Source organism: Castor canadensis, chromosome 4 (assembly GCF_047511655.1).
Source record: "Castor canadensis chromosome 4, mCasCan1.hap1v2, whole genome shotgun sequence".
In the NCBI taxonomy this organism is placed as follows: Eukaryota; Metazoa; Chordata; class Mammalia; order Rodentia; family Castoridae; genus Castor; species Castor canadensis.
In genome coordinates this window covers 150,979,074-151,005,562 of record NC_133389.1, presented here as the reverse complement: position 1 = coordinate 151,005,562, position 26,489 = coordinate 150,979,074, and the positions used below count along the sequence as shown (strand labels likewise).

Below are 26,489 nucleotides of genomic sequence, written 5' to 3'. Positions count from 1 at the left end.
ATACTAGTCAGAGTGAGATGGTGGTGATTTTGACTAGGGAAAAGAGCAAAAAAGTAGCTGAATTCAAGAGCTACTTGGCAAGCAGAATTGACAAGACATTACAGATGGGATATGAAAACCCAGGGAAAGAGTGTTTCTTGGTTTCTGGCTTATATAACTGGAGATGGTGGAATCATTGGATGAGAAACTGGAAAAGCAATACTTGTGGGAGATAATCATGAATTCAAGTTTACACTTGCTCTGTGGTCCCTTTGAAATTAATTAGTAAGTTGGATAACTGGGACAAGAAACCAGAGGAAAAATCTGGTTGGAAATGCAAGGTGATTATATTAGAACTCAAACCAGGCATTAGTGAGACTGGCTAGAAAGAGGACAATAGTGACGTTAGAGGGCCAAGAACTAAGCCTAGAAGTCTGACATTTAATAGCCAATTAAAACATAAGCTTCCAGAAAGCGAGGAAGAAAACCAAGATATTATGTCACAGGAGCCATAAAAAGCATGTTTTAAGGAAGAGAGAATAATAGTACACAGTGTTACTATTATTTAGCAGCATCTGATGCTGCTAAAATACCTGTGGGATTCAGGAATATGGAGTTCCTTGGTGGTCTAAGCAAATGATGTGATAATGGAGCAGCCATTCCCATTGGAATGGTATGGACTATGGAGAAGGAAGTGAGGGAACAGGCATTATGAACAACTTTCTGGATAGATGCAAAGTAGTGTAATAGTTGCAGAGGAATGAAGGAGTCCAGTGAAGGGGGGAGAAGAACAGAGAAATCATAATGTCAGGTTCTGGAGAGATTAGAGGGGTAAAGGATCTGAAGCACAGTGAAGAAAATGAATTTCCCCTTATCCATCTGTAGTCTTCTGCTATAAAGTGACTTAACTCTTTATGTTTTCAAATAGATAGCTATGCCTGAGTGCTGTTTCCTTTTTTTTTTTTTTTTTTTTTTGGTGGGACTGGGATCTGAGCTCAGAGTTTCAAACTTGCTTGGCAGACATTCTACCACTTGAGTCACTCTGCTAGCCCCCTTCCTTAATTTTTATACTTAAGGTATTTATTTAAAATACTGCATCAGCCAGGCACTGGTGGCTGATGCCTGTAACCCTAGCTACTTGGGAAGCTGAGATCAGAGCATCACAGTTTGAGGCCAGCCCTGGCAAATAGTTTGAGCAACCCCATCTTCAAAAATAACCAGAGCAAAATGGACTAGAGGTGTGGCTCAAGCAGTAGAGTGCCTGCTTTGCAAGTAAGAAGCCCTGAGTTGAAGCCCCAGTTCTCCCCCCCAAAAAAATTATAAATATTGCATCCAAAAAAATCCTTTTTTTTTTTAAACCTATAAAAGAGAGTTCAAATACATTCCTTAAAAAAAACTAACAGACTGAGTATTCTTATCTTTTAGGGAACTGATGGAGTGGAGTATTTATTAATTCCTGTTGACAATGGAACATTGACTGATTTCTTGGAAAAGGAAGAAGAGGAGGCTTGAAGCTGTGCCCTTTACTCTTGAACCTTCCATGGGTTATTGTGCCCCAGCTGCCACTCCTCTAGTCAAGTGTTGTGTTTACATCCAACATTAGATTATTTTGCCAGCATACAAGATTTACTATTGGGAGGGGAGAAGTCATTAATTAGAACTTTTGATCTGCCTGGCTGGTGTATCATGTCTAGTACTATGCAGTGGTCCTCGAATTGGGAAAAAAAATGTGCCTTTCATTCATTACCTCTCTGGAGACTTCTTGCTGGGATGAACAGTGTGCTCAGGGACTATTTGGAACTGGATGTTTTTGAATTCTTTTATACTAGAGATACTATTCCTAATTTTTTGACGGCCTTTAACACTCCTGGAGCTGATTGGTTGTAAGTGTGCTTGTTCCAGAGAGTGGAAGTACAAACACAGGAATTACATGTGTTCTATGTATGGGAACTGAGTGGAGAAAGCAGATCAGCTCTTACTGTTTTTGAAATGCCAAGAAATGGTATAGGTGAAAAAGTAGCAGTGATCCAGCTTTCTTCTTTTGGATTTAGGCTACATGCCTCGGGGAGGGGGTGTCTAAGGAGTATATAGTGTACATACCCAATCTAAAAAGCACATTAACTATGGATCAAGATATTTTAAAAGTTAGTATCTGTGCCATGATCTTGGACTTCATGATGCAAGGGAGAAGCCAGGCTAGGGAAAAAGTCCTGGATTACGTTTTAGTAATTGTTTTAAAAACAACAAAAGATAAAAAAAATTTCATTATTCTTGTATATTGACATATTTTCTCTTCTTAACATGCAGGTGGGTAGCATAGTAATGACTGCATAAAATCTTGATTTCTCTGTCAAGTGAGCCTAAAACTTACTGTGTAGTTCTTTCTTTCTTTCTTTCTTTCTTTTTTTACAATCTTGAGCCTCCTAAATATTTATTTGAGCCTTTTTTCTTGCCAAAGAAAAAAAGGTTAAGCGTGGTCATTTTATAGTCTTCACATAACCCCTGAAATATTTCACACTTGGAAATGAAATTCATTAAAATTAAAAATAATCAGTAATAAAATCTGTACCGTATCAGCTTTTCTCATTCATCTCTTATCTTGTAAACTCCTTTTATGAAAATATTTCCAGAAATGCTTGGAATTTTTTAATAATTTCTTTGTGCTGTATAAATTCACATTAAATGTACTTAAGGGTTTAATCTTTTCTTTTTTTTTTAACTGCTAAAAATGAATTTCCTTGCCATACCCTAACCCCCAGTCCTTTAGGCAGCTGCTGATAACAGTTTAAGTGTTCTGCCAGGGGTTGTCTATGCATAAATAAGAGTATCTATCTCTCTCCTTTAAAAAAGACAATAGTAACATGAAATTTGCACCATTTTTTTTTATTAATATATGTAGCTTAGGATAGTTAGTATAATTGTTGCCATATAAAAAATATATAAATCCTTTGAGCTGGGTCCCAGTGGCTCAGCCTATAACGGTGGGTCTTAGAGGCTGGAATGGAACAGACTGCCTGTTTCCTCTCAGGACTGAGCCTGTGCTGCCCCTGGGACAGGTGAAAGTCGAGGTATTTGATAGTGTTTTGGCAAATTTGGGCCTTTTTCCTAGAGACTTTGTATCCTCCAATAAAAGAGAAGGAGAGGGTGAGTCCCTTCCATACAATCCTCCTGGGTTGGTTCAGCCAGCAGAAGTTCATCTATGTACTGGAGGAATATGCAGCCATGCTGGGGCTTTGGGGTCAGATGTCAAGGCAGTTCCGAAAATAGTGGACAAATTTTTGAAACCTTGTGGCATTTGAGTCCAGGTTAGTTGCCCCCTTTCTCCATTATTGGTATTTTCCCACTGGAAGACAAAAATAAGCTGGCTCTGTGGGGCCAGGGGGATGCAGAAAAATGCGTCCTTAGGATCTGGGCAGGTAAAAAACTGTCTCAGCTGGGACAAGGCCTAAAAGTGTATATGGATTTGGGACTACAGGGTGCAAAGTGACAGTTGTTGACTATTTGCCTGGAGGTTCCGAACTGGCCTGAAATCCTCGGTCCCCGGTTTCTGTACTGGTAATAAGGGGGTGTTCCAGGACTACTGACAAGGTCAAAGGATCTCATATTTTAGGAGACTGTCAAGGTGTTTTTGATTTCCAACCTGGGACTTGTGATGGATGAAGTACTGTTTTTGGCCAACTGGTGGCTTCTGGCTTTAGTTCCACCACTCCTGGGGGCACATTTTGGGCCAGACCTGGGGGGTTATCTTCAGCCCATACACCTGGAATCTTGAAGGGAAGTTCAGGAATCTCAGGAGGCCTCCCCTCAGGGGCATAGAACCACCATTTCTCTTCTTGTGCAACTGTGAGGATTAGAGTCTTTGCCTCAGTTCCTCTCAACTTGAAGTCTGCTGTGCCATCCGAATAAAAAGTTGTCTGTGCCCTCAATTTGCATAATAAGTCTCTGCCCATCAGGCCCACAGGGCAATCAGGGACATAAAGGAATTCATGCCTTACTGCATGACTCTCAAGATTGCATCATCTGGGCACTAAGAAGGGGCAGCGGACCCAGTCCCGTGTAGCCCTGTTAATAGTTGTATGCCTTTTGGAAAGAGGGCCCACTGGAGGGTCACCACTGCATGTTCTGCACCCGTGTCTACCATGAGGTCAACAGGGTGGCCCCCTATTTTCATTTCAGCCATAGGCTCCTGGGGGCCCAGTAGCATGGAACCCGATCTATCTTAGTCCACCTCTTAGCCTTCCAGGCCTGCCAGACTGACAGTGATCTCCCTCCCAGGGGCTGGCTCCCTGACAGGTAGGCTGATATTTTAATACCTGGCCTCTGACTCTGGTCTGGGGGCCTTTTGGGAATTCTTGGCCCACTGGGGACATTCATTCTTCCACTTCCCTTCCTGATGACAGTAGGCACATTGGTTTTGCCCTATTTCCTCCCTAAGGTGGGGTCATCCCGGAGGCATTTTCATCCTCAGGGATTGCCTCTGCCTCTGCCTGTATTAGCTGTCCAGGGCCCACCTGACTGCTTAGCAAGGACTGCTGCAAGAAGGTCCACTTTGCCTTTCATCTTCCTGTCAGGCTCCCATCTAGCCGCCTGATCTCAATTGACAGCTGGCTAGCATTCATTCCAGGAAATCCTTCCAGTTTCTGCAATTTTCACCTTATGTCCCCCACTGGGCCTGGCCAACAAAAGCGACGTTAATCATCTGCTGATTTTCACTGGCTTCCGGGTCAAAGGGGGGTGTACAAACGGAAGGCCTCACACAAATGCTCATAAAACTGGCTGAGGCTCTCATCTGGCCCTTGGAGGATCTCTGATATTGTCTTCATGTTTATGGCCTTTTCCCCTCCTTCCTTCATGCCTCCCAATAATGTCTCCTGATACTGTTCAGTCGCTGGTAATCTTGGCCATTATTGGGATCCCAATAGGGGGGTCTTCCTTGGGGAAACAGGCATGAGCATATGCTTGGGTGTTTAGGGTGCCCTCAGGGATGTGATCCTCTAACCACTTTAGAGCCGCCAACATTATACAGTGTCACTCTTCAGTATTAAATAGTCAGAAGAAGCTGTCATTAGTCTGTCCAGGTGGGTTTGTGAGTCTGGGTGATAGACTGCATCAAATCAATCAGAGCCTGAGACTTTTCTGTGAAGGAAGGGATTTAGGCTTCCATTTGAGGTCTGTGGTGGTAAAAGACTCATCCTTGTATTCGACTGTCTGGGTCATAATACACTGGGCCCTGGGCCTCCCTTGGGGCATCTGCTGGGTAGCAGGAGTCTGAGGGGACGAGGGGGTCCTCCCAGAGACTGGTCAGATGTTCTCAACCAAATGGGGGAATGTGGAGTGAGAACTGGTGGACTTGGAGTGGGCATAGGGTCCATAGGACTTGGGGAGGTTAAGGGAGTTGAAATCCCAGGGGCTTCTGGGCCAAATTTTACAGCTGTGATTGTCCCTCAAGCTTCCCCATCCAATTTTGGAAGTGGGGGGTGTGGAATTGGGTGCTGGTGGCAGAGGTGGATAAAGTGGCAAATAGGGGGTGGCGTTTCCTCAGGTTCCTCAGCCGGTACAGGCTCCTTTGCATTCTCTCTACACTTGGAAGTTGTGGCCATCCTAGCTACCATAATCCTACAGGCCTCTCACAGACAGGGCCTTAGCAATGTGGGCCTGCTGAGGACAGCATCCTGCTGGCAGTCAATATAAGGAAATTGATCTGGGTGCCCCAGCCTTCCTACAATTACCCTATAAACTTTATTAACCACAGTTTTATCTAGTGACCCTTCTGGGTACCACCCTACTCTAAAAGCAGACCATTCTACTTTATAAAGGGTCTTGAGCTTGTTAGGAGTTAACTCCATAGTCTCCATTAAATTCTTTTTTAAACCATACATCTAAGAGAGTGTTTTTACTTTGATTTCCACCCATCTCCCCATTACCAGACAGCAAGACAGACACAGAGAATAGGGGTTTTGGAGGAGAGGTAAAGGGTGCTCTGTTCTCCAGCACACAAGGGAGAACAATATGCGCCCCTTATCGGTGACCTGGATGTGGTCACCTGGCCAGGAATTGCACCCACAGGGTCCTCACTTGTTTTGTCCATCTCCGGCTGCTCCTCTCACGGGGATTTGTCTCTTAGCTGTAGTGAGTCTGTATAAACCCTGGACTGGAGGCCCTGTTAGGGCTCACCCTAGACCATATGAGTTCCCATGCATCTGTGGATTGGGACTCTGCACTCGCTTTGTAGTCAGGCTCTGTCTCATTCACACACAGGCATCCAATGTTTCTGCCCTGCATCAGTGCCTAGGAGTCATGGTTTTACTTTTGCTTTTGCTCAAAGTTAGTCGAGTGACCCTGGGAGGTGATCAACCTCCCCTTCTGCCACTTAGGGGCAGGCCTAATATTCGAACCTGGGTCTTACCAGTCTGATGGGCAGTGCTCCCTTTGCTGGTTCCTGCACCTCACTGGGTTCCCATTGTGTGTCTGAGGCCCTCACTCCCACTCACCAGGAGGGCGAGTCCCTCCTCCAGATCAAACTGTCTATTGGTGTTTGGAGGGATCACTTCTCCCAGCAGTTGAGGGGATGCATCCCAATGACAAGGGAGGTGAAAAACACTGTCTGCAATCACAGACGAGTCCCCAGAAATGTTACGGGAATCTTGAACTGAGATACAGAACACTGAGGAAATTCAGCAGGAAGCAACACTTTATTGTGCCAGCACAGATTCAGCGGATTCAAGTCCAAAGGCTGAGCCCCAAGAACAAAGGGGTCTTACCTTATATACACTTGTAAGCAGGTTACAGAAGCAAAAAAGGCAAAACTTAACCCATATATTTTGCATGCAACATTACTGGCTATTTCACTCCCCGCCCCCCCACAGTACTATGTGATCTTCATGTTTCAATTCTTTATCTCTCTGCTATGCCATCCCTTCCCCGTCTCATTATCAGAACACAGACTTGTCTGTTTCTTTTTTGGTTCTCCTCCCTGCTACAGAGCCACTGGTGCCTGGCTCAATTTTTAAATTTATGGTGCTGGTTTGAACTAAGTTTTTCAAAGGTTTTAATTGGTGAAGATTGAAAAATTACTGTATACACCTTGCATTGGCGACATTGTTCCTTAAGTTATGTCCTCACTTCTAAAGCTGTGATTTCTTTATTGTGCTAGCTTTCTCTGAGAATATTAAACAGCCCTGGGCTGGGGATGTAGCTCAGTATAGAGAGCTTGTGCAAGGCCTAGGCTTGATCCTCAGCATAGGGGAAAAAAAAAAAATTAAAACAGGCTTGAAATCTTGAAAGACTTTTCTGGGTACTTATAATAAAATGGCAAAAAAGCATGGAGGATGTGAGGCAGGCTAAATTAAGGACTCATAGGAAAAAATATTAAATCTTAGACTAACCATGATTTGGCTCAGGAACTGCCCTCACCTGGCTGGGAAATGCCCGAGCTTCTCCCCAGTCATTGAGTACTGGCTGAGAATCACCTTGCTCTCTCCTTCCCATAGGTCATCATAGGTTTTAAAAGCACCTGAAGAGCAGAAACATGCTGTCTCAGCTTCTGGATTCCACCTGGGCCCACCATGCTTCCCTTTGTATTTTCCTTTCCTAACTTTTTTTTTTGCGGTACTGGAGTTTGAACTCAGGGCCTACACTCTGAGCCAATCCACCAGCCCTTTTTTTGTGATGGGTGTTTTTGAGATAGGGTATCACGATTTGCAGGGGCTGGCTTTGAATTTCTATCCTCTTGATCTCTGCCTCCTGAATAGTTTGGATTAGAGGCGTGAGCCACCGTGCCTGCCTCCTAACTTTTAATAAACTCTATTTACATCCATGTGTCCTGCCATGGATTCTTCCACAGAACACAAAGAATTTGGAAGTCTTCTGATCCCAGAATGAATCAGTGCCTTAACAGAAGTAGAACATTTACTTTTTATAAACTTGGCATAAGCCTTAATTACTTATGCAGGCAGTGCTAAATTAGTTTTCCTATTACCCCAGAAATTGGACTTCCTTAGCATCATGTTGTCATTGGTGGGTGGTCTTCAGAAGATCCTGGTTTAGAAGATCTCCAATATAGAACTAGACAGAGACGTAGATTGCACAGCAGTAGTTTTATTGAAAGGAAAAGGAAAGTATAGGCATAGCAAGAGAAAGGAGTGGGCTCTGGCCAGAAAGCACAGCAGACCCCATGTTTGTTCAAAGGGCAGTTTGTTAAGTTGTAAGGGCAAATGCTGGGGAAAATCTGGGTGGTCTTTGCAGGAGGGGCTAGGGTGACTGACAAGCTTAATTAACAAGGTCTTATGATATAACATGGGGCATGCTGTGCCTGTGCTTATACTGATTTCCAAGTCTTTAATTGTATGTATGAGATGTGACCAATATTCATAAAGTTTTAACTAGATGGATTTACCTGAAAGATATGATTGAGGACAGATCTTCCTTTACTGGGCACATGCCATTTTCTGGTCCTGACCTGCCAAGAGATTACCTTGTCTTTTGGAGAACTTATATTGCAAAGGAATTCACACTTGAGAAGGAAATTTACAACTGAAAGGATGTCCGGAGTGGTACTGAGGAGAGAGAAGGAGGAATTCGGTACCGGGTGGCCTTTTGCTGCAGAAGGCAGAGTTGTGGCGGGTTTCTTTCTCTCTTTCTAGCCTGCCTTAATGTTGTTTTGATATTTGATCATTTCATTCATATAAAATGTTACTGAGTTTGAAGAATGGTTAATAGATTTTTTTTATTAAAAAAATATACATATAAAGTAACTTTTTTTTTTTTTTGTGGTGCTGAGGATGGAACCAGGGCCTTGGGCATACAGGCAAGTATTCCATCATTGAGCTATACCCCAGCCCTGATTTGCTTAACTTTTTACTTTTTCCCTCCAGCTAATTCAAATATGGAGCCAATAAATGGCATTGTTCCAAATGTATTTTCCCACATTGTAGGAGGTGAGATGACTGTTCTGGCTTAGTCCTGAATGACCATCAGAGGCCAATAAATCATGAAGTCTGCCTCATCTCAGATTGTGTGTCTTCTAAAAAGTGAAGGATGGGTATAAATGTTATGTTATGTAAATAACTTTTTACTCAAGATTTTGCAATTACTGGATTTCTTCCTTAGGAGGGTCTCCCATAGTGTGAATTTTCAAATTGCTATTTAACCATTTTAACTAATGTGGAACTCTTACTACATAGAAGTCTCTGCTAGATGGGAGATATGAGGACATGAGAAAATAACTGAGGTTTTAGTAATATTAAAGTTATAACATCCTTAATAAATGAGTAATAAAAAATATAACATCCTTAAAATAAATAAAGTAAATCTGCAACAAATGATGCTATGGAAAATATAACTTTAAATATGAGTACAATACAAAACTCACTGCCAAGTTTTCATAACAATTGTTAGATCTATCACTTTAGCCCTAAACCTTCCTTAGCATTTGGATCAGCATCTTTACCTTTGCTACCCAAAGTGTGGTTCTCAAAATGGCAGCACATCTTGGGAGTTCAAAATAGGTGGCCTGAGGCCAGCATCTGAATCAGTATGCATTTTATATACCTTTTTTTTAAAAGTTTCTTTTTTTCCAATCTGCATTTTAACTAAATCTTCAAACATTGTTGTGCACATTAAAGTTGGGAAAGCAATAATAAATATATCTAAGCAATCAACTTCTTAAAATAGCTATATTTTAGAGAAAGTTCAGTTTCGGAAACCTGACAATAGTTTTCAGTGATGCTGTTATTAAAAAATCAAGAGAGGATGTGTTTGGGGTATATTTTTAGTTTTTTAGGAATGCTAACAGGCCAGACTTGGCACCATGGCTCATGTCTATTTGGGAGACAAGAGACTGAGAGGATTTTGGTTCTAGGCCTGCCAGAGGAAAAAATTAGCAAGACACATTCTCAACAAAACAGGCTGAGGATGGTGGCACATGCCAATTATCACAGCTAGCCAGGAGGCATAGGTAGAAGGTTCATGTCCAAGGCCCACCCCAGGAAAAAAATGAGACCCTATTTGAAAAATAACCTAAAAGCAAAAAGGGCTCAAAGAGTGGCTCCAGTGGCAGAACACTTGCTTAGCAAGTATAAAGCCCTGAGTTCAAACTCCAGTATCTCCAAAAGACAAAACAACAGGCTAATAAGGAAGTTTTAAGGACTGGGAATACAACTCAGTGTTATAGCACTTGCCTAACATGTACAAGGTCCTGTACAAAAAAACCCTTAAATTATAATACCATTCTTAAAAAGAAAAAACCTTTGTCAGTAAGCATATCCAATTATGAATACATTCTCTGGGCCCTTACCCCTTCTTGAACTCTTTCTGAAGTAATTAATTGACAGCATCCAATTCCAGGAGATTCTTATTGCCATTATGGGTCAGAGATGAAGTCACATCATACCTTAAATGTGTTAAAGAAAAGTTCCAGAGTCACTGAACCCACACTTTCTTCAACATCATCCATGGGTAATGGCTATACCTTTCCTCCTGCTTTCCACCATGACAATAATGAATTAATTACTTGGTTATTTTCAGTGCACTGTGCCATTTTCATCCTCAACACGTTTGTTCAAGCTGTGCCTCATGACTAACACCACTCTCGCCAGTAAATCTGCCATGTATACTATTTTCCAGCATAGTTATTTAAAACACTGTAATTACCGTTCAAATTTCTATCCAATTCTTCCCAAATCTCTTTGGCCTCAGCACAAAAAAAGCAATGAATAAATAACCAAATACCATCAGATAGTTTCTCAAAGGTTGATCACTATCTCATTCATTCCATTTTGACACTGTTGACATATCCCTTAGAAGCTTTCAACTTCTTGGCTTCAGACACTGTCCATTCTCTTCCCATCTTCCTTTCTTGGCTCCTCCAATTGCAATTGAGGGCACTTCACAAGGTTCAATCCTATTGGCTATTTCTGCAGTGATTCAATTATTACAAGAGAGTTACCAAGAATAATTTCTAAACTAGGATACCAAGTTCTCTAGGACCTAAGATTGCTAGGAAAAGTAACCTATAAAAGGAATGTAAATTGGACATTTTGGGTAGTAAAAGATTTGCTTTTATCATTATCAAAGTAACATGTTCAGAAAAAAAATTGGAAATACTTTTTAGGGCCTCATGCATGCTAGACAAGTGCTCTGCCACTGAACTGTCATCAACCCAATATTTACTTTTAAATCTCCCATAATACCATCCAAAGAAAAATCACAGTAAAAATGGATTTCTTGAGGCTGGCAGAGTGGCTCAAGTGGCAGAGTGCCTCCCTAGCAAGCATGAGGCTGCAGGGCCAGACTGCTTGAGTGTCCTAACTCCATCACTTCTAACTATGTGGCCTTGGGCAAATGACTTGTTTTTGTTTCCTTGTCTGTAAAATGGGAGTAACACCTATATGCTTGTTTATAAAGATTCAAAGTTATTAATATTTATAAAGCACCTAATCAAGTACCTGGCCCAAAATTAATGCTATGTGAGTAATCATTAATATTGTTTAGAGATCCAAGAATAATTATGTATTATTAGTAAAATTATAGGTGAGGAGACTAGGGTGCAGTTCAGTTATAGAGCACTTCCTTAGTATGACAAGGTCTCAGTTTTGATTCCCTAGCGCTACCCAAACAAACAAATGCACAGCCACTAAAAAGCAGTATGTAGAAATAAGGATAATAATCACCTATTTTCTAAAAAGCAAAACAAATCTCATCCTGAATGTGAATTTAGGTGGGAGATCTGAGTTTAGGTGGAAGTAGGGATAGGGAAATTTAATACCAAAGAGGCTGCTACTTAAAAATAAGGGTTTTTGTTTTGTTTGGCCTACAGTGTCTTCAAACTTGCTATGTAGCCAGCTATCCTCCTGCCTCTGTCTCCAAAGTGCTGGGATTACAGATATATACCACCATACCCAGCTCGAAACCCAAGTTTCTAAAGCGTTTTTAAACTGATCAAAGGCAGAGATACCAAGAATGACACATCCCATCTTTAAGAAATTACTTGATCTATTTCCCAAGAAATTTGACACTTTAGTCAAATTTTCCTAGAGTTTATAATGAATATTTGTTCTTTAATATGTTAGTTACATTACAGTTTTTACCTTATAAGCACATCTGGTGAACCAGATTAACAAACCAAAAATGATAATACATTTTAAGACACTTCTGTTGTAAGGATGCCAACACCAGTGACTCATGTTACGCATTTGAGTTCAGATCGAAGTATGTGTGTCCTTTGTGTTATCCTGATGTTCTTGTATGTGTTATATCACACGAAGAGGGTCCCTGTCTGTCTCAGACAGGATAATATTAATCTTACTCTCCAAGTGAGCATCCAGCATATCTTGAAGATCAGAGAGAAAGCCTCGTTCAGTGTTGCTGTGTTCACAAAGGATCACATTTATTCCTTGGGAAGCAGCATCCAGAACATCATGATGGGACATTTCACCTGCCAAAAAAGAAAGAGCAAATAAATACTTAAAATATTAAGACATGGAATCTGTAGAATGCTGAGCCACAACAGCAAAAATACCAAGTTTGCATTCTGTATGAAATGTAATATAGTACAACTATTTTTACATATAAATCTAGAAAGCTGCATATAGCTGTTGGGGTTTTTTTTTTTTTTTTTTTTTTTTTGGTAGTACTGGTGTTTGAACTTAGGGCCTCGTGCTTGTTAGGCAGACGCTATACCACTTGACTCATGCTGCCAGCTCATGTACCGCTTTCATTCATGTCTTCTAATGTAAAAAAAGAGGTCAACTCACTGAGAATTCCAATTTACTTCCCCTGGGCAGACCAAAGGCAAGTGTGTTAGTCTGTTTTGCATCACTCTTACCAAATACCTGACACAAGCTACTTACCAGTTTATTTAGCTTAGTTTGGGAAGTTGAAAGGCCAAACCAAGACTGAGGGAGAGCTCAGTGGTAGGGTGCCTGTCTAACATGCACAAACCCCTGGCCCAGCACAGCAAAAAAAAAAAAAGTCCAAGCTGTGCAGCACAGGCTCTATGACAAAGGCCACCGTTAGATGCACGCCCTTAATGCAGAGATACAGATGTGTATGCAGGAGCAAGAAGTGATTGTTTTGCAAACCAGGAGTGGACAAGGCTTGTGTTTTCTTTTCTTTTTTTTTTTTTTTTTTTTGTGCAGAGGATCAAACCAGGGCCTTATACAAGTTACCAAATGCACTACCACTGAGCTACATTCACATACACAAGCTTGCTCCTTTTACAACAACTTTCTTACAAGAATTACCTTCCAAGGGTAAGCCCACACTGATGCAAGGACCTCCCACTAGATCCCACCTCCCAAAGATTTCACCACCTCCCAGCAGTGCCACCCTGGGGACTAAATTCCTAACCCATGAAACTTTGGGGCTGTGGGTGAACCACAAGCCATATCTAAACACAGCAGCAAGTAACCCAAGTAGCATATCCAGCAAGAACCAGATCTACACATTCATTCAAATAAAATGAATGGCCACTGCTAGAAAAGCAAGGCTTTCAGGGTGTTTCCTTCTTATTTAGGTAATAAATACCTCAGGAGGAAATCTTAGCTTATACTTCCCAGAAGACCCTTTTGTGCTTTGTAAACACCTGCATTAGTCCTAGTCTATTCATAAGGATGAAATGAATTTAAGGATATTTTTAGACTAACAACAAAGTATAGGTGCTAAGGGTGTAGCTCAGTGGTAGATCACTTGCCTAGCATGCACAAGGCTCTGGGTCCAATCCCCAGAAGTGCAAACAAAACAGCAAAACTACAGGTTGGATATCCTTTGTCTAAAATGCTTGGACCAGAAATGTTTTGGGTTTGGGATCTTTTTTGGGAGGGGAAGGAGAGGTACCTGCATGAACACAGTGATATATTTTGGGATGAGACCCAAATGTAAACATGAGATTCATTTGTTTCACATTTACCTCCTGGATTAAAGGTAATTTTACACAGTATTTTGACTATGACCCAACATGAGGTCAAATGTGGAATTTTCCACTTACAGCTATGTTGCTTTAAAAGTTTAAGATTTTAAATTGGGCACGGTGGCATAGCCTATAATCCCAGGCAGAGGTGGGAAGATCACAAGGTTCACACTCAAATAAGTGAAAACAGGGCTAGGGAATGGATCAAGTGGTAGAGCACATGCCTAGCAAGTACAAGGTGCTGAGTTCAAAACCCAGTACTGAAAAAAAAAAATCAGATTTTGAGCATTTTGGATTTTCAGATTAGGGATGTTCAACCTGTATTTTTCTCTGACAAATGCAAAATGCTTAGAAATTCTTTAGTTATTAGTGAAAGGAGGTCTTATCTTTTGTGAAAGGATTTGGGAAAAACTCTAATGTTTAAAATTTTTAAAAACACAGTTTGTGAATCCAGTATCTCTCTCTCTCTTTTTTTCCCTTTCCTCTTTTTGTAGTATTACGGACTGTACCCAAGGCCTCATGCTTGGTGTTCTACCACTTGAGACCACTAAAAATAATGTATGAACTTACCTTTAGACCCTGTGTTCAAGGCATACATGAAACATAAATGAATTTCTATTTTATGTTTGAGTTTCATCCCTAAAATTATGCACATGAAAAATTCAAAACTTTTTTTTTTTTTTGCAGTACTTGGGTTTGAACTCAGGGCTTCACACTTGCTAGGCATGGGCTCTACCACTTGAATCATGCATGCTCTTTTATCTTTGGTTATTTTTGAGATAGGGTCTCACTTTTTGTGCAAGCTAGCCTCGACCACAATCCTATTTTAGGCTTCCCACCATAGCTGGAATGACAGGCATGTGCCAATCATGATGAAGTACTGGTTGAGGTGGAGTCTCATGAATTTTTTGACTGGGGTGGTCTTGACTCACTATCCTCCAGATCTCTATCTTCCAAGTAGCTAGGATTATAGGCATGGGCCACTGGTGTCCAGCCCAAAACACTTCTGGTCCCAAGTATATGGGATAAGCATTCTGATAAAGGATACTCACACTAGATACACACACATACACACACACACACACAACATGTACATTCAACGTACAAATATAGCAAAATAGTAATCTAAGTGAAGGCACATAGGAATTCATTACACTGTTCTTACAATTTTTATAGGTATGAGATTTCTTCTAAATAAAATGTATTATTCATTTATTATTGTGGTGCTGGGGATGAGAACCAAAGGTTTGTACATTTCTGCCTAGTGCTCTGCCATACCCCAGCCTGCTAATACTCATTTTTTAAATAGATGTGTGCCATGCTGTAAAATATTCAAACTGCTTATATGTTGCAAGTTTATTTCGCTATACCACAAATCTGAAGGCTAATAAAATCTCGTATTTTCAAAGGAATAGAAGACAGATAATGTTAATGTACATTTTCAATTTACTAGGTCAGAGCATTTACATCAGGCTTGCTTAGATGCTGTACCTCTTTATTTCTGAGTATGACAATGCTTCAAGTGCATAGAGCGCTGTCTAGCAGGTACAAAGCCTTGAGTTCAAACTCTAGTACCATCCAAAAAGTTAAAAAACAAAACAGTAATAATAACAATGCTTTGAGTGCAAGAAAAAAGAAATTAACCAGTATCTTTGAGGCTGTGTCCTCAAGCTCAGAGTGGAAAGCCTAAGGACAGGCTTTCCTACTCTTAGACAAATCATCATTCACTGTCCAACAGAAATGCACATCAGAAGTCAAGAACAAAGGGACAAGAAGCAAAGAGGGGAAATGACATTGATGGGGTTGGAAAAATCTTCTAAGTGGATGATCTATGAAATTATCACTATAAGTACGAAAAAGGGGGCAAGGAAAAGGTGCTGCAACCAGAGAAAACAGCTTAAACATGAAAGAGGATGCAAGGCTCAGGCATCACCAGGATAGATGAAGGAAATCACTGATGGCTATTTAACCAGCACAGTAACATTATTAAATTTATACTTTCAAAAGTTAATTTTGAGGGCTGGGGACATGGCTCAAGTGGTAGAGCACATGCTTAGCAAGCATGAGGCCCTGAGTTCAAATACCAGTACTGCAAAAAAGAAAAAGTTAATTTTGGGGAATCACGTGGAAGACAAAATTAGAGACATGACACAGTACTTCAGGTAGAAATGATGCTTGGATAGAGGTAAGGGGACAGGTTCTAGAAACAGGGTTTTTTTGGTGGTGTTACTGGGGTTTGAACTCGGCCTCACACTTGCTAGGCAGGCAGGCGCTCTACCACTTGAGCCATTCCGCCAACCCTTCTAGAAAGATATTGGAGGTTGAACTAATAGGAATTAATGGCTGGCTTTAGGGTTGAGTAATAAGAGTCATTTTTTTTTAACCAAGGTGACAAGGTAAAAAGTATCTCACTAACATGAAACTTGAGAAGAAAAGTAGGTTACATAAATGCTAAACATAAATTTTTGAGGTAATCTCGTTAAATATTAAATGATTTCTTCCCTTCTGATGTAGTTCATTTAGTTCAAGTTCAAAAACCATTTATTAGGGGCTGGGGGTGTAGCTAAGTGGAAGACTGCTTGCCTAGCATGCAGGAGACCCTAGGTTCAGGGTCATGCATGCAGAAAAGTAAAACAAACAAACAAAAACATTGATCAGATCTCATCTGTGTGGCAGGCACGCTCCTAAAATCTCCTATTTTTGAATTTTTAAAAAGTAAACCAAGGTCAAGAAAGAGATGCAAAGGCTATACTACCTGTGAGGTAAAGGTCAGCCTCTACTCCTTGCAGAATGCTCCTCCCAGAACCAGCGCACAGGGCCACAACTTTGATGCTGGACTCTTGAAGATAAATGAAAAAAGAAACCAATGTTTTATAATTCCTTTTCAGTTTAATATTACAATTTGTACCAAGAACCCTAAATATAATGCAAATTTTATGCCAGGTTTCATCACCAGTATATGAGTTATGCTTACCTACTTTAAAGAAAAAAGCCAAGTGCCTGTGGTTCGTGCCTGTTATCCGAGCTACTTAGGAGACAAGAGATCAGGAGGATCAAGGTTTAAAGTCTGCCTGGGCAAAAGTGGTAGAGTGCCTGCCTGGCAAGTATGAAGCCCTTAGTTCAAACCCCAATTCCAACAACAATAACAAAACAAATAAAAAAAAATTTGAGACAGAGTCTCATTATATAGTCCACACTGGCCTCAAACTCAAGATCTTCCTGCTTCAGCCTCCCAAGTATTGGGATTATGGGCATGTGTTACCACACCCAGCTCTAAAAAAAATTTTTAAAACATGAAAACATCTGTCTTTGGTACTGCATAGTGAACCCAAGGCAAGGATATTATCTCTTTGGATGTGGTTCCACAAACCTCTGAATACTACTAATGGTTAGGCTCTAAGCTTGATCACAGTGCTATAACTGATCTCACCTGGGTCTTCAGACAATGTTAAGAGGTAGACAGGTACTATCTCTGTTTTTAGATGACAAAGCTAAGGAACTAAAAGGGCAAGTTAGAAAAAGCAATGCTGTGATTGGATATGATATGATATTTTTTAAAAAAATTTTTTAGACAGGGCTCTTTATGTAGCCCGGGCTGGCCTCAAACTTGCAATCTCTCTGCCTCAGCCTCTTGAGTGCTAAGGCACATATTTTTAAATAGTTTTTATCCTCAAAGAGCAGACTGAAAAGTGAAATAATAGAAACTGTGAAACCAAAATCCAAGTATTTAGCATTTAGGTTTGTATTAGCAGTCAGTGAAGCAGAGAGCATGGTATGTTAAAGGGAGGCTTTGGAGCTGGATCAAAGCCAAATGTCAGCTCTGCCACCAATTTTGTCTGGAAACTAATTCCCATGAGTTCTTTGACTTAACTATGGACTTTTGGATAAGTTACTTGCCTTTCGGAACCGCTATTTTTCACGTATAAAATGTGAGTGAGACTACCTCCCCAAAGCTAACAGCAGCCAGCATTTACTGTAAAGTATGCTGGTCAATGTGCCATGTCACCTGAACTATATTACCATTCCCATAAGTTAACTTTATTATTAATGTAGTTTTTGCAGGTGAGGTTACCATGACACAGAAGGGTTAATACTTTGTCACAACCACACAACAGGACAGATAAATTTGAAGCTAGGTTGTTTAACTTCAGAATCCACACTGAACCACTGTGCCCTTAATTCTGCCGTGGAAGCTCAGACAATTAGGACACATGTATTCCAGTGCTGCACTCACTGCAGCTGTCCAACAAATCTATCTTCATTCTTTCTATTCCCAAAAGTACCAGGAAAAGGCAGTAGCTACAAGACTACACTGGATCAGATCATCTAGTAATACCTCCCTATAAAATATCACCAGTCTTGTAAAATGAAAATTTTATATGGTATCATTACAGCAACTATGACTTCAGCTCTCATCAAATGCCTTCCCTGGGTACTGGATCATGTGTTTAATTCTGACAACGAGTTGAGGAGAAGTAACGTGTTCATTTCCAGCCTAGAATTTTTACCCAATGATTTAAAACCTTTTATTCCTTCTGGAGCAGTAACCAGTTTATAATAAGCAGACTTACCCTGCTGACTTGAGATGAGTATGGTATGACTAAGAAATGAATCTTATTGATTAAGCCAGAGAGATATACTACACAGTGTAACCTATCCCACCCTGGTGGAGAAAGTAAACCAATCATCTCACATGAGCTGCTAACATGCTCTCTATCACTCATGTTAATAAAACCAAGAGTCTTAATCTTTGTCCAGGGTTATCAAGAGGTATACTGGAAAAATGAAGAAGACATATTTACCTAAAGTCTTCCCTACCCCAAGAGCTAAGCGAATATGAGACAGTTTCAGGTATCTTTTGATTCGCTCAATCATGGTTGCTAGGGAGACAGGTTCATCCAGTGTGCATAGCCGTCCCATTCCAGTATGTAGAAGCAAAGGCTGAAGAGAAACAGACGTAAGAAATACTATCCATTATCAGTTCTAAAAACAAACACTAAATGCTGAAGTCAATAAAATATGTATACTATAAGGTTACTATAACAAACTTCAAGCTAAAGTTTGGGGATGCAAACCTGACAAAAACATTTTGGCTTTTAGGAGCTCACACCCTCCTAGAAAGGCGGATGTTTAAATAAATAATCATAATACAAGTGTTTAAATATAAAGTAGGTGCTAATGTTATAGGAGCACAAAGGAATGACAAATATGCTGGGAGGTGATGGAGGGTGGTTAATGAGGAAGTACAATTGAAGAAGGTTCTACATGGACTTGGGTCTTACAGAAAAACCAGAAAGCATGGGGCCGGCAGAGTGGCTCAAATGGTAAGAGTACCTGCCTACCAAGTACAAGGCCCGGAGTTCAAACCCTAGTAACCAAGGGAAAAAAAAGCATTCTGAGCTAGAAAATAAAAATATAGGAATCATCATTAGACACTGTCTATCAAGTTAAAGGAGTGAGTGAAATGGTTTCTCAGAGGGTAATATAGAGACTAAATCTGGTACCCTCTAACCAAGTCTAATTTCTAACCATGAAGAAATTCTAACATTTTCTTATTACTGGAATATCTCTCTCTTTCTCAATATACTTTCCAGGGTATGTTACGTATTCATCACTGATTTGTACTTTTTGGGTTTATTTATGGTGCTGGGGATGGAACCCAGGCTTTACACATGCTAGGCAAGTGCTCTACAACTGAGCTACACTCCCCATCCCTCTCACTTGTACTGGTTTAGTTAATAGTTAATGCCCTCTTGATCTAACAGTTTACAAACAAATTTGCTTAATAAAAATACAGAGTAAAGGAACTTACCAAACTGTACACATTAAATATGTGCAGTTGTTTGTCTATCAATTATAATTCTAAGAAAGTATCAAAATGCACAATATAAGATAGAATATAAAATATTTGTATTACCTTCTCCAGGGACAGAATTTCAGTCTTCTGATAAAGTTGTCTGTTCTGAGACAGAAAAGCCACAACCTTCATCAAAGCCTTCTGAGTACAATTCACACTGACCCGTATGTGTTCCTCATCATCAATCCTAGAGAAAAAAAAAAAATTTATTGTTTAGAATAATTACAATCAAAATGTATTTTAAATAAACCAGTTTACAAATCTGCTGTTCCATTTATATGGAACTAAGGATTTAACCAACAGAATTCATTTAATCCCAAACCAATACATTTTCAAGAAGTGTTTCTCAAACTATAGCATGCATCAGAATCACCCTGGAAGATTCTACTCAATTAGCTTTTTTTTTTTGGTGGTGGGGTGACTGGGATTTGATCTCAGGGCTTCCTGCTTGCAAAGCAGGTGCTCTACCAATCGAGTGACATCTCCAGTTAATTTTCCTCTGATTATTTTTGGAGATGGGGTCTTGTGAACTATTTGCCTGGGCTGGCCTTGAATCTTGATCCTCCCAATCTCAGCCTCTCAAGTAGCCAGGATTATAAGCGTGAGCCATTGGTGCCCAGCATGTATTAGCTTCTTAAAATGGAAGCTGCTAGAGGTTGGGGAGTGGCTCAAGTGTTAAAATGCTTGCCTTGCAAGTGCAAAGCCCTGAGTTCAAATTCCTGGTACCACCAAAAAAAAAAAAATAAGTGGCAGCTGCTGATCCCTTCCATAGATCCAATAAAAACTGAACACCTATGAATGGGGCTGAAGGAAAGTGAATTTTTTTTTTAAAGCCTCAGACAGGATAATTATCAACTGTCGCTGAACATGAAAATCTAGATAGTCTCAGGCAAATCTCAATCTTTAACTACATAGATGTGGGAAGGAAGCCAAAAAGTCTGCATTTTTTAATGAGTGGTCCATTAACACTGATAGAGAGATCCTGCATCACCTTCTGAGAAGCAATGCCCTAGAACCACTCCAAAAAAGCTGGTGTCAAGAAAGTTGTCACCAGGCACTGGTCATTCATACCTATAATCATAGCTACTTGGGAGGCTGAAATCAAGAGGATCATTGTTTGAGGCCAGTCCTGTTAAATAGATTGTGAGACCCCCATCTCTAAAATAACCAGAGCAAAATGTATTAGAAGCATGGCTCAGGCACAAAGCCCTGAGGTTCAAACCCAAGTACTACCAAAAAAAAAAAAAAAAAAAAAAAACCCTAGTAACAAAAGAAAGAAAAACAAAGCCTGGGCCCCAACCTAATGGTAAAACCTAGATGTAATCTCTAATACAGAAAAATTGAATAGAACTAAAAAGTTTATCAGCAGAAAAAGCATACAGGTACAATAATAAATACTACAGAGTAATTGAAAAGAATGAAATATAGTAAACTCAAATGGAAAAATCTCTAAGACATTCTGTTAAGAAAGGCAAATACAGCATACCATTTAATTAAGAAAATAACGTGTATATTTATGTACTTATGTGTGTTTGCAAAGACACCCACTTTTCAGCCAAGTGTAGTAGTATAGGCACAACTCAAGAAGCTGAGGCAGGTGGATCTCTTTCTCTTCTTGTTTTTTGCGGTACTGGGATTTGAACTCAGGGCCTTGCACTTGCTAGGCAGGCACTCTACCACTTGAGCCACACCCCAGCTCAGGCAGGTGGATCTCAAGTTCAAGGTCAGCCTGGGCTACACAGAGAGATGCTGTTCCCCTCCTCCTTCCCCCCCACCCAAAATACCTACTTCTTTGTAAACAAGAGAAAAAAAGACGATTTGATGATTGGGGAAAACTGGGATTGAATAGAAGCAATACAGACAATAAAATATTGGCTACATTTTTTTATGCTTTATAGTCCCTCCCCCCAACCCCTTTTTTTTTTGTGGTACTGAGGCTTGAATTCAGGGCCTACACCTTGAGCCACTCTACCAGACCTTTCTGGTGATGAGATTTTTTTCAAAATAGGGTCTCTCAAACCATTTGCCCGGGCTGGGTTTGAACCGAGATCCTTCTGATCTCTGCCTCCAGAATAGCTAGGATTACAGGTATGAGCATCCTGCACTTTTTTTCATTTTTCTTTTCATTTTGTGATGCTGGGGATGGAACCAAGGGCTCCCTTGGGCATGCAGGAAAGTGTTCTACCACTGAGCTACACCCTAGTTTTTCTTTTAATTACAGCATTTTCATATGACTTCAGATTTCCATGATTTAAAAAAAAGCTGTTCAGCCAAGCACTGGCTCTTTGGAAGGCTGAGATAAGGAGGGTCATGGTTCAAGACCAGTCCAGGCACATATTTCTTAAGACTTTGCCATCTCCAAAATAACCAGAGCAAAATGGAGCTTAAGGAGCAGAGCACCTTGCTTTATAAGCTCAAAGCCCTGAGTTCAAACTCTAGTATCTTCAAAAAAAAAAAAAAAAAATTCAAAGCCCCACTGAATGACTTTTCTTGAGATTCTTGAAAGGCTCCCAAACTATTCCAGGATATCTACAATGTTTTTTCTTTTTGCAGCACTGGAGTTTGAACTCAGGGCCTACACCTTGAGGCACTCCACCAGCCTTTTGTTTTTTTTGTGATGGGTTTTTTTGAGATAGGGTCTCACAAACTATTTGTCAGGGCAGGCTTTGAACCTCGAGCCTTCTGATCTCTGCCTCCTGAGTAGCTAGGATTACAGCCATGAGACACCAGTGCCTGGCTCTGCAATGTTTTATCATTAAGAAATTCACAGTGCTGGCAGAGTGGTTCAAGTAGTAGAGTGCCTACCTTGCAAGTGCAGGGCCCTGAGTTCTAACTACAGTACTGCCAAAAAAGAAAAGAAATTTATACTTAAAAAGCACTTACCAACCAGGCATGGCAGTACATGTCTGTAATTCCAGTTCTGGAGAGGTTGAGGCAAGACGATCAAGAGGTTTTTTTATATTTTTTGTGGTACTGGGGCTTGAACTCAGGACCTTCACCTTGAGCCACTCCACCAACCCTATTTTTGTGAAGGGTTTTTTTCAAGATAGGGTCTCACGAACTATTTGCCTGGATTGGCTTTGAACTGTGATCCTCCTGATCTCTGCTTTCTGAGTAGCTAGGATTACAGGCATGGGCCACGGGCATCTGGCAAGACCAAGTGTTTAAGGCCATCCTTGGCTACATAGTGAGACCACCTCAAACTATACCAAGACAAAGAAAACACTCATCAAAGGGATAGCTTTTTGGTGTAGCCCCATATATATTTCCATTTTAATAAAAAGTCACTTTATCTTTGTGTTTAAAACAATTGTCAAACTTAATTTTGTATATTTTACCTTTTCTCTATTTTTTTTGGTGCTGTTGGGAATCAAACTCAGGACCTTACACATGCTAGGCAAGCACTCTACCACTGAGCTACACCCCCAATCCCTATCTGATCTTTTCTGATGCTTCCATGGGTATTGGGTTTAATTAGTATAAAGGAAAATCTCCTATCTCTGCCCTAGATAACTAAATAACTTTGTAAGAGGCACCTAAATGTATTTTTTCTCTAAAGTGCTTGGGAATCACTGATTTGCTAGAACTGACAAAAGTAAGCACTGCCACTAGGATCTGTTTGCAATCTCTAAACTAAAAACAACTACTTTTCAACATTACCAGGGAGGGCTGGAGGTGTGGCTCAGGTGGTAGAGTGTCTGCTTTGCAAGCATGAAGGCCAGAGTTCAAGCCCCAGGCCCACCAAAAAGCAAAAAAAAAAAAGAAAGAAAAAAAAGGCTGGTGGAATGATTTAAGGTATATTCAAAAAAAAAAAAATAATTAAGGTGGATTCAACATTACCAGGATGATTAGAAATACTATATGTAAATTATATAGTATCCTTCTCACACAGAAAATGATTGCTATTTATTGGAAGTATGGAATATCCTTACAAATAAAAACACATCAAAGAGAGAAAAGTAGGGCTGGGGCATGGCTTGAGTGGTAGAACACCTGCCTACTAGCAAGCACAAGGCCCTGAGTTCAAACCCCACTACAGACAAAAAAAAAAAAAAAAAAAGAGAAAGAAAGTATATTGTACCTAACAGAAAAAGAAGTGACAGAAACATCTCCATCTCCAATTCCTTTCACAGCAGACATGACTTTGTCCAAGTCTTGCGTGTGGTTAACATTGAATTCTACTCGGTGAGTTCCTTGTGTAGGGTAGCTGGGAGCTTTTGAAGGATGTATGGGCCTGGAGGTGCAAGCTCCTGAAGAAAAATTGTGGAGAAATGGAAGTTTTAGTAGTGTTTTAAGATTAAAAAGATAAATTAATATGGGCAAAATTTATAAGAAGTATTTTTAAAATTCATTTTCATATACACAAACATACATATCCCTCAGTGTTCATCACCAGTCCCCACAATTTAGGTATTTGATAAAGAAATACAAAATCAAATTCATTTTCAGACTGGTTCACACCTGTAATGCAAGCTACTCAAGAGGCAGAGAACAGAATTAAGGTGTAGCCATGCTAGGCAAAAAATTCTCTAGACCCCTAGCTCAACTAATAAAAGCTGGGAGTGGTGGTATGGTACACCAGTCATTCCAGCTACAGAGTAAGTGTAAATAGGAGGATTGCAGTCTAGGCCTACTCAGGCAAAAGAGAAACCCTATTTGAAAAATGACTAAAGTGAAAAGGGCTGGAGGTGTGGTCAAGTAGTAAGAGTACCTGCCTAGCAAGCAAAAGGCCTTAAGCTCAAAATCCTAGTACTACCAAAAAAATTAACTCATTTTCAGAATTAGTTTCCAGAAGACTCTTAAATTCAGAAAAACTGGACAAGAAAGACTGCCTCATTAATTTTTTAGATGATATATAAGACTGTCTACTGCTTGATAAATCTATCCATGTAAACCCCAGTTCAGAATACAAACGCTCATAATTTGTTGACCACATTAATAGAGATCATATCATCACAAAAGCTTTAGATTAAAATGGCTTACTAAAATAAAGCTAAAACCCATTCATTCATTGTGTTGGGTATAAGAAACACTCAATAAAATGTTGATGTCACCTGGGGTCTGGTGGGATATACCTGTAATGCCAGCACTCAGGAGGCTAAGGCAAGGGAATCTCAACTACATAATGAGACCCTGTTTAAAAAAGAAAACAAAAAACTACACACACAAACATCTTGGTGTCTGTTTAACTAACATACTTCAGCTCAAGCAAACAGTTTGTGAGACTCCAAAATAACCAGAGCAAGGATGGTAGAGTGGCTCAAGCAGTAAGAGTGCCTCCCTACCAAGCATGATACCCTGAGTTCAAACCCTAGTGCTGCCAAAAATAAATAAAGTATTCAAAATAACCAGAGTAAAATGGACTGGAGGCATGGCCCAAGATGTATAGTGCTTGCTTTGCGAGCTTGAACCCGAGTTCAAACAACAGTGCCACCAAAAAAAAAAGAAAAAAGTTTTATTAGCTTTTTCCTTTTTCTTTTTCTTTTTTTGAGACAGGGTCTGGTATGAAGCCCAGGCTAGACTTCTTGTTACAGTCACCTGAGTGCTGGGATTACAGGTGAGCACTGGAGTTGCAGGCATGCACCACCACATCTGGCTTATATTTTTCAAATGCAATTTAATTGCCAGACTTCAGCAACATTATTTTAAAATATAGTATATAAAAATAGAAATAATCCCCCTTACCCCTACAACAGTTCAAACTTTACTGGAGGGCTGTCCAAATGGCTCAAGTGGTAGAGCGCCTGCCTAACAAAGGCAAGGCTGAGCTCAAACCCCAGTACCACCACCAAAAAAGAAAACTTTACTGGAAAGACGTTCTAAAATTTCAAAGTATTTGTAGGGAAAATATTAAATATAAAGAAACCAAGAGGCATCTCACCAAGCCCTTTGGCCAACCAGTTGTTGACTCCCTGTGGAGCAGCGTCATAGGCTGTATGAGGAGAGTAAATGCCAACTCTGTTCTCCAGAGCCCGAATTACCAGGCGCTCCCTCCAGGTTTTCCATGTTATGTGCTTCATGGGCTGGAAAATAGGTGGATGGTAGGAGAGAATGAGATCTGCCTTTTTTTGCAGCGCCTCCTCCATTACCTCTTCAGTCAAGTCATTGGTCAGGAAGAGTGTGTTGACAGGATGTGGTGGGCTTGGTTCCACCAGTAATCCAACATTGTCCCAACTCTCAGCAAATGAGAGGGATGCAAAGTCACTCAGGGAGGAAAGGAGAGACTTCAAATCCATGAAGGAACGGGAAGAATTGTAGATCCAGGACTGGACAAGCCGGACTGTTGTGGGGATCAGGTGTACAGAAGATGGTAACATACAGAAATCAGGTAGCACTCAAGTGTCTGAAATCAAAACACAGGAAATGGTACACATGTACACATCAAGACTGCAGAGAACAATGGGGAGCTAGAAATTATTGACTCTAAAATATGAAAATTACAAAAGTAGTAAATGTTAAAAAAGTATTTGAAAGAATACAAAAATATTAACAAGGAAGCATAGCCAAACCGGGTGTGTGTGGGGGTGAGGGGGGCTTGTCAGTAATTCCAGAACTCCTGGGACTGAGGCAGGAAGACTGTGGGTTCAAGGTCAGTCTCAAGGTCCCATCTCAAAACATCAGCAAGAAATAATAAGACGTGGACGCTTATTATTTGAAGGGACGGGGGCGCCCGAAAATCACTGAGGTCTTGATAGAACTCCTACTCTCCAATTCCAGATCCCGACGCCACTCTCCAGAGTATTCTAA

At 40.4% G+C, this 26,489-nt stretch overlaps 2 protein-coding genes across 2 annotated transcripts in view; one reads left to right on the top strand and one right to left on the bottom strand.

The window, feature by feature from the left end:
* Orc2 (origin recognition complex subunit 2) overlaps positions 1-9,031 on the top strand; it is a 45,649-nt gene extending 36,618 nt beyond the window's left edge. The window contains exon 18 of the mRNA XM_020166873.2: positions 1,405-9,031. Coding sequence (XP_020022462.1) covers positions 1,405-1,491 — 87 coding nt within the window. The 3' untranslated portion in view covers positions 1,492-9,031. The remainder of the gene's footprint in view (positions 1-1,404) is intronic.
* On the bottom strand, positions 6,653-26,059 carry Nif3l1 (NGG1 interacting factor 3 like 1). Its single transcript, XM_074071361.1, has 7 exons — positions 25,624-26,059; positions 23,824-23,992; positions 19,803-19,929; positions 18,688-18,826; positions 16,641-16,724; positions 12,284-12,412; positions 6,653-10,892 (listed from the first exon to the last, which is right to left on the bottom strand). The coding sequence occupies exons 1-7, from the start codon at positions 26,057-26,059 to the stop codon at positions 10,786-10,788; spliced, it is 1,191 nt and encodes a 396-aa protein (XP_073927462.1). The 3' UTR covers positions 6,653-10,785.
* Positions 26,060-26,489: the final 430 nt, after the last annotated feature.

Coding starts and splice junctions, on each gene's coding strand:
- Nif3l1 (XM_074071361.1), bottom strand. CDS start 26,059: ATGTTACCATCTTCTGTACACCTGATCCCCACAACAGTCCGGCTTGTC. Junction 16,725..18,687: donor TGGGGTAGGGAAGACTTTAG/GTAAATATGTCT, acceptor TTTATCTTCAAG/AGTCCAGCATCAAAGTTGTG. Junction 10,893..12,283: donor GCTGGATGCTCACTTGGAGA/GTAAGATTAATA, acceptor GAATCACTGCAG/AAATAGCCAATAGGATTGAA.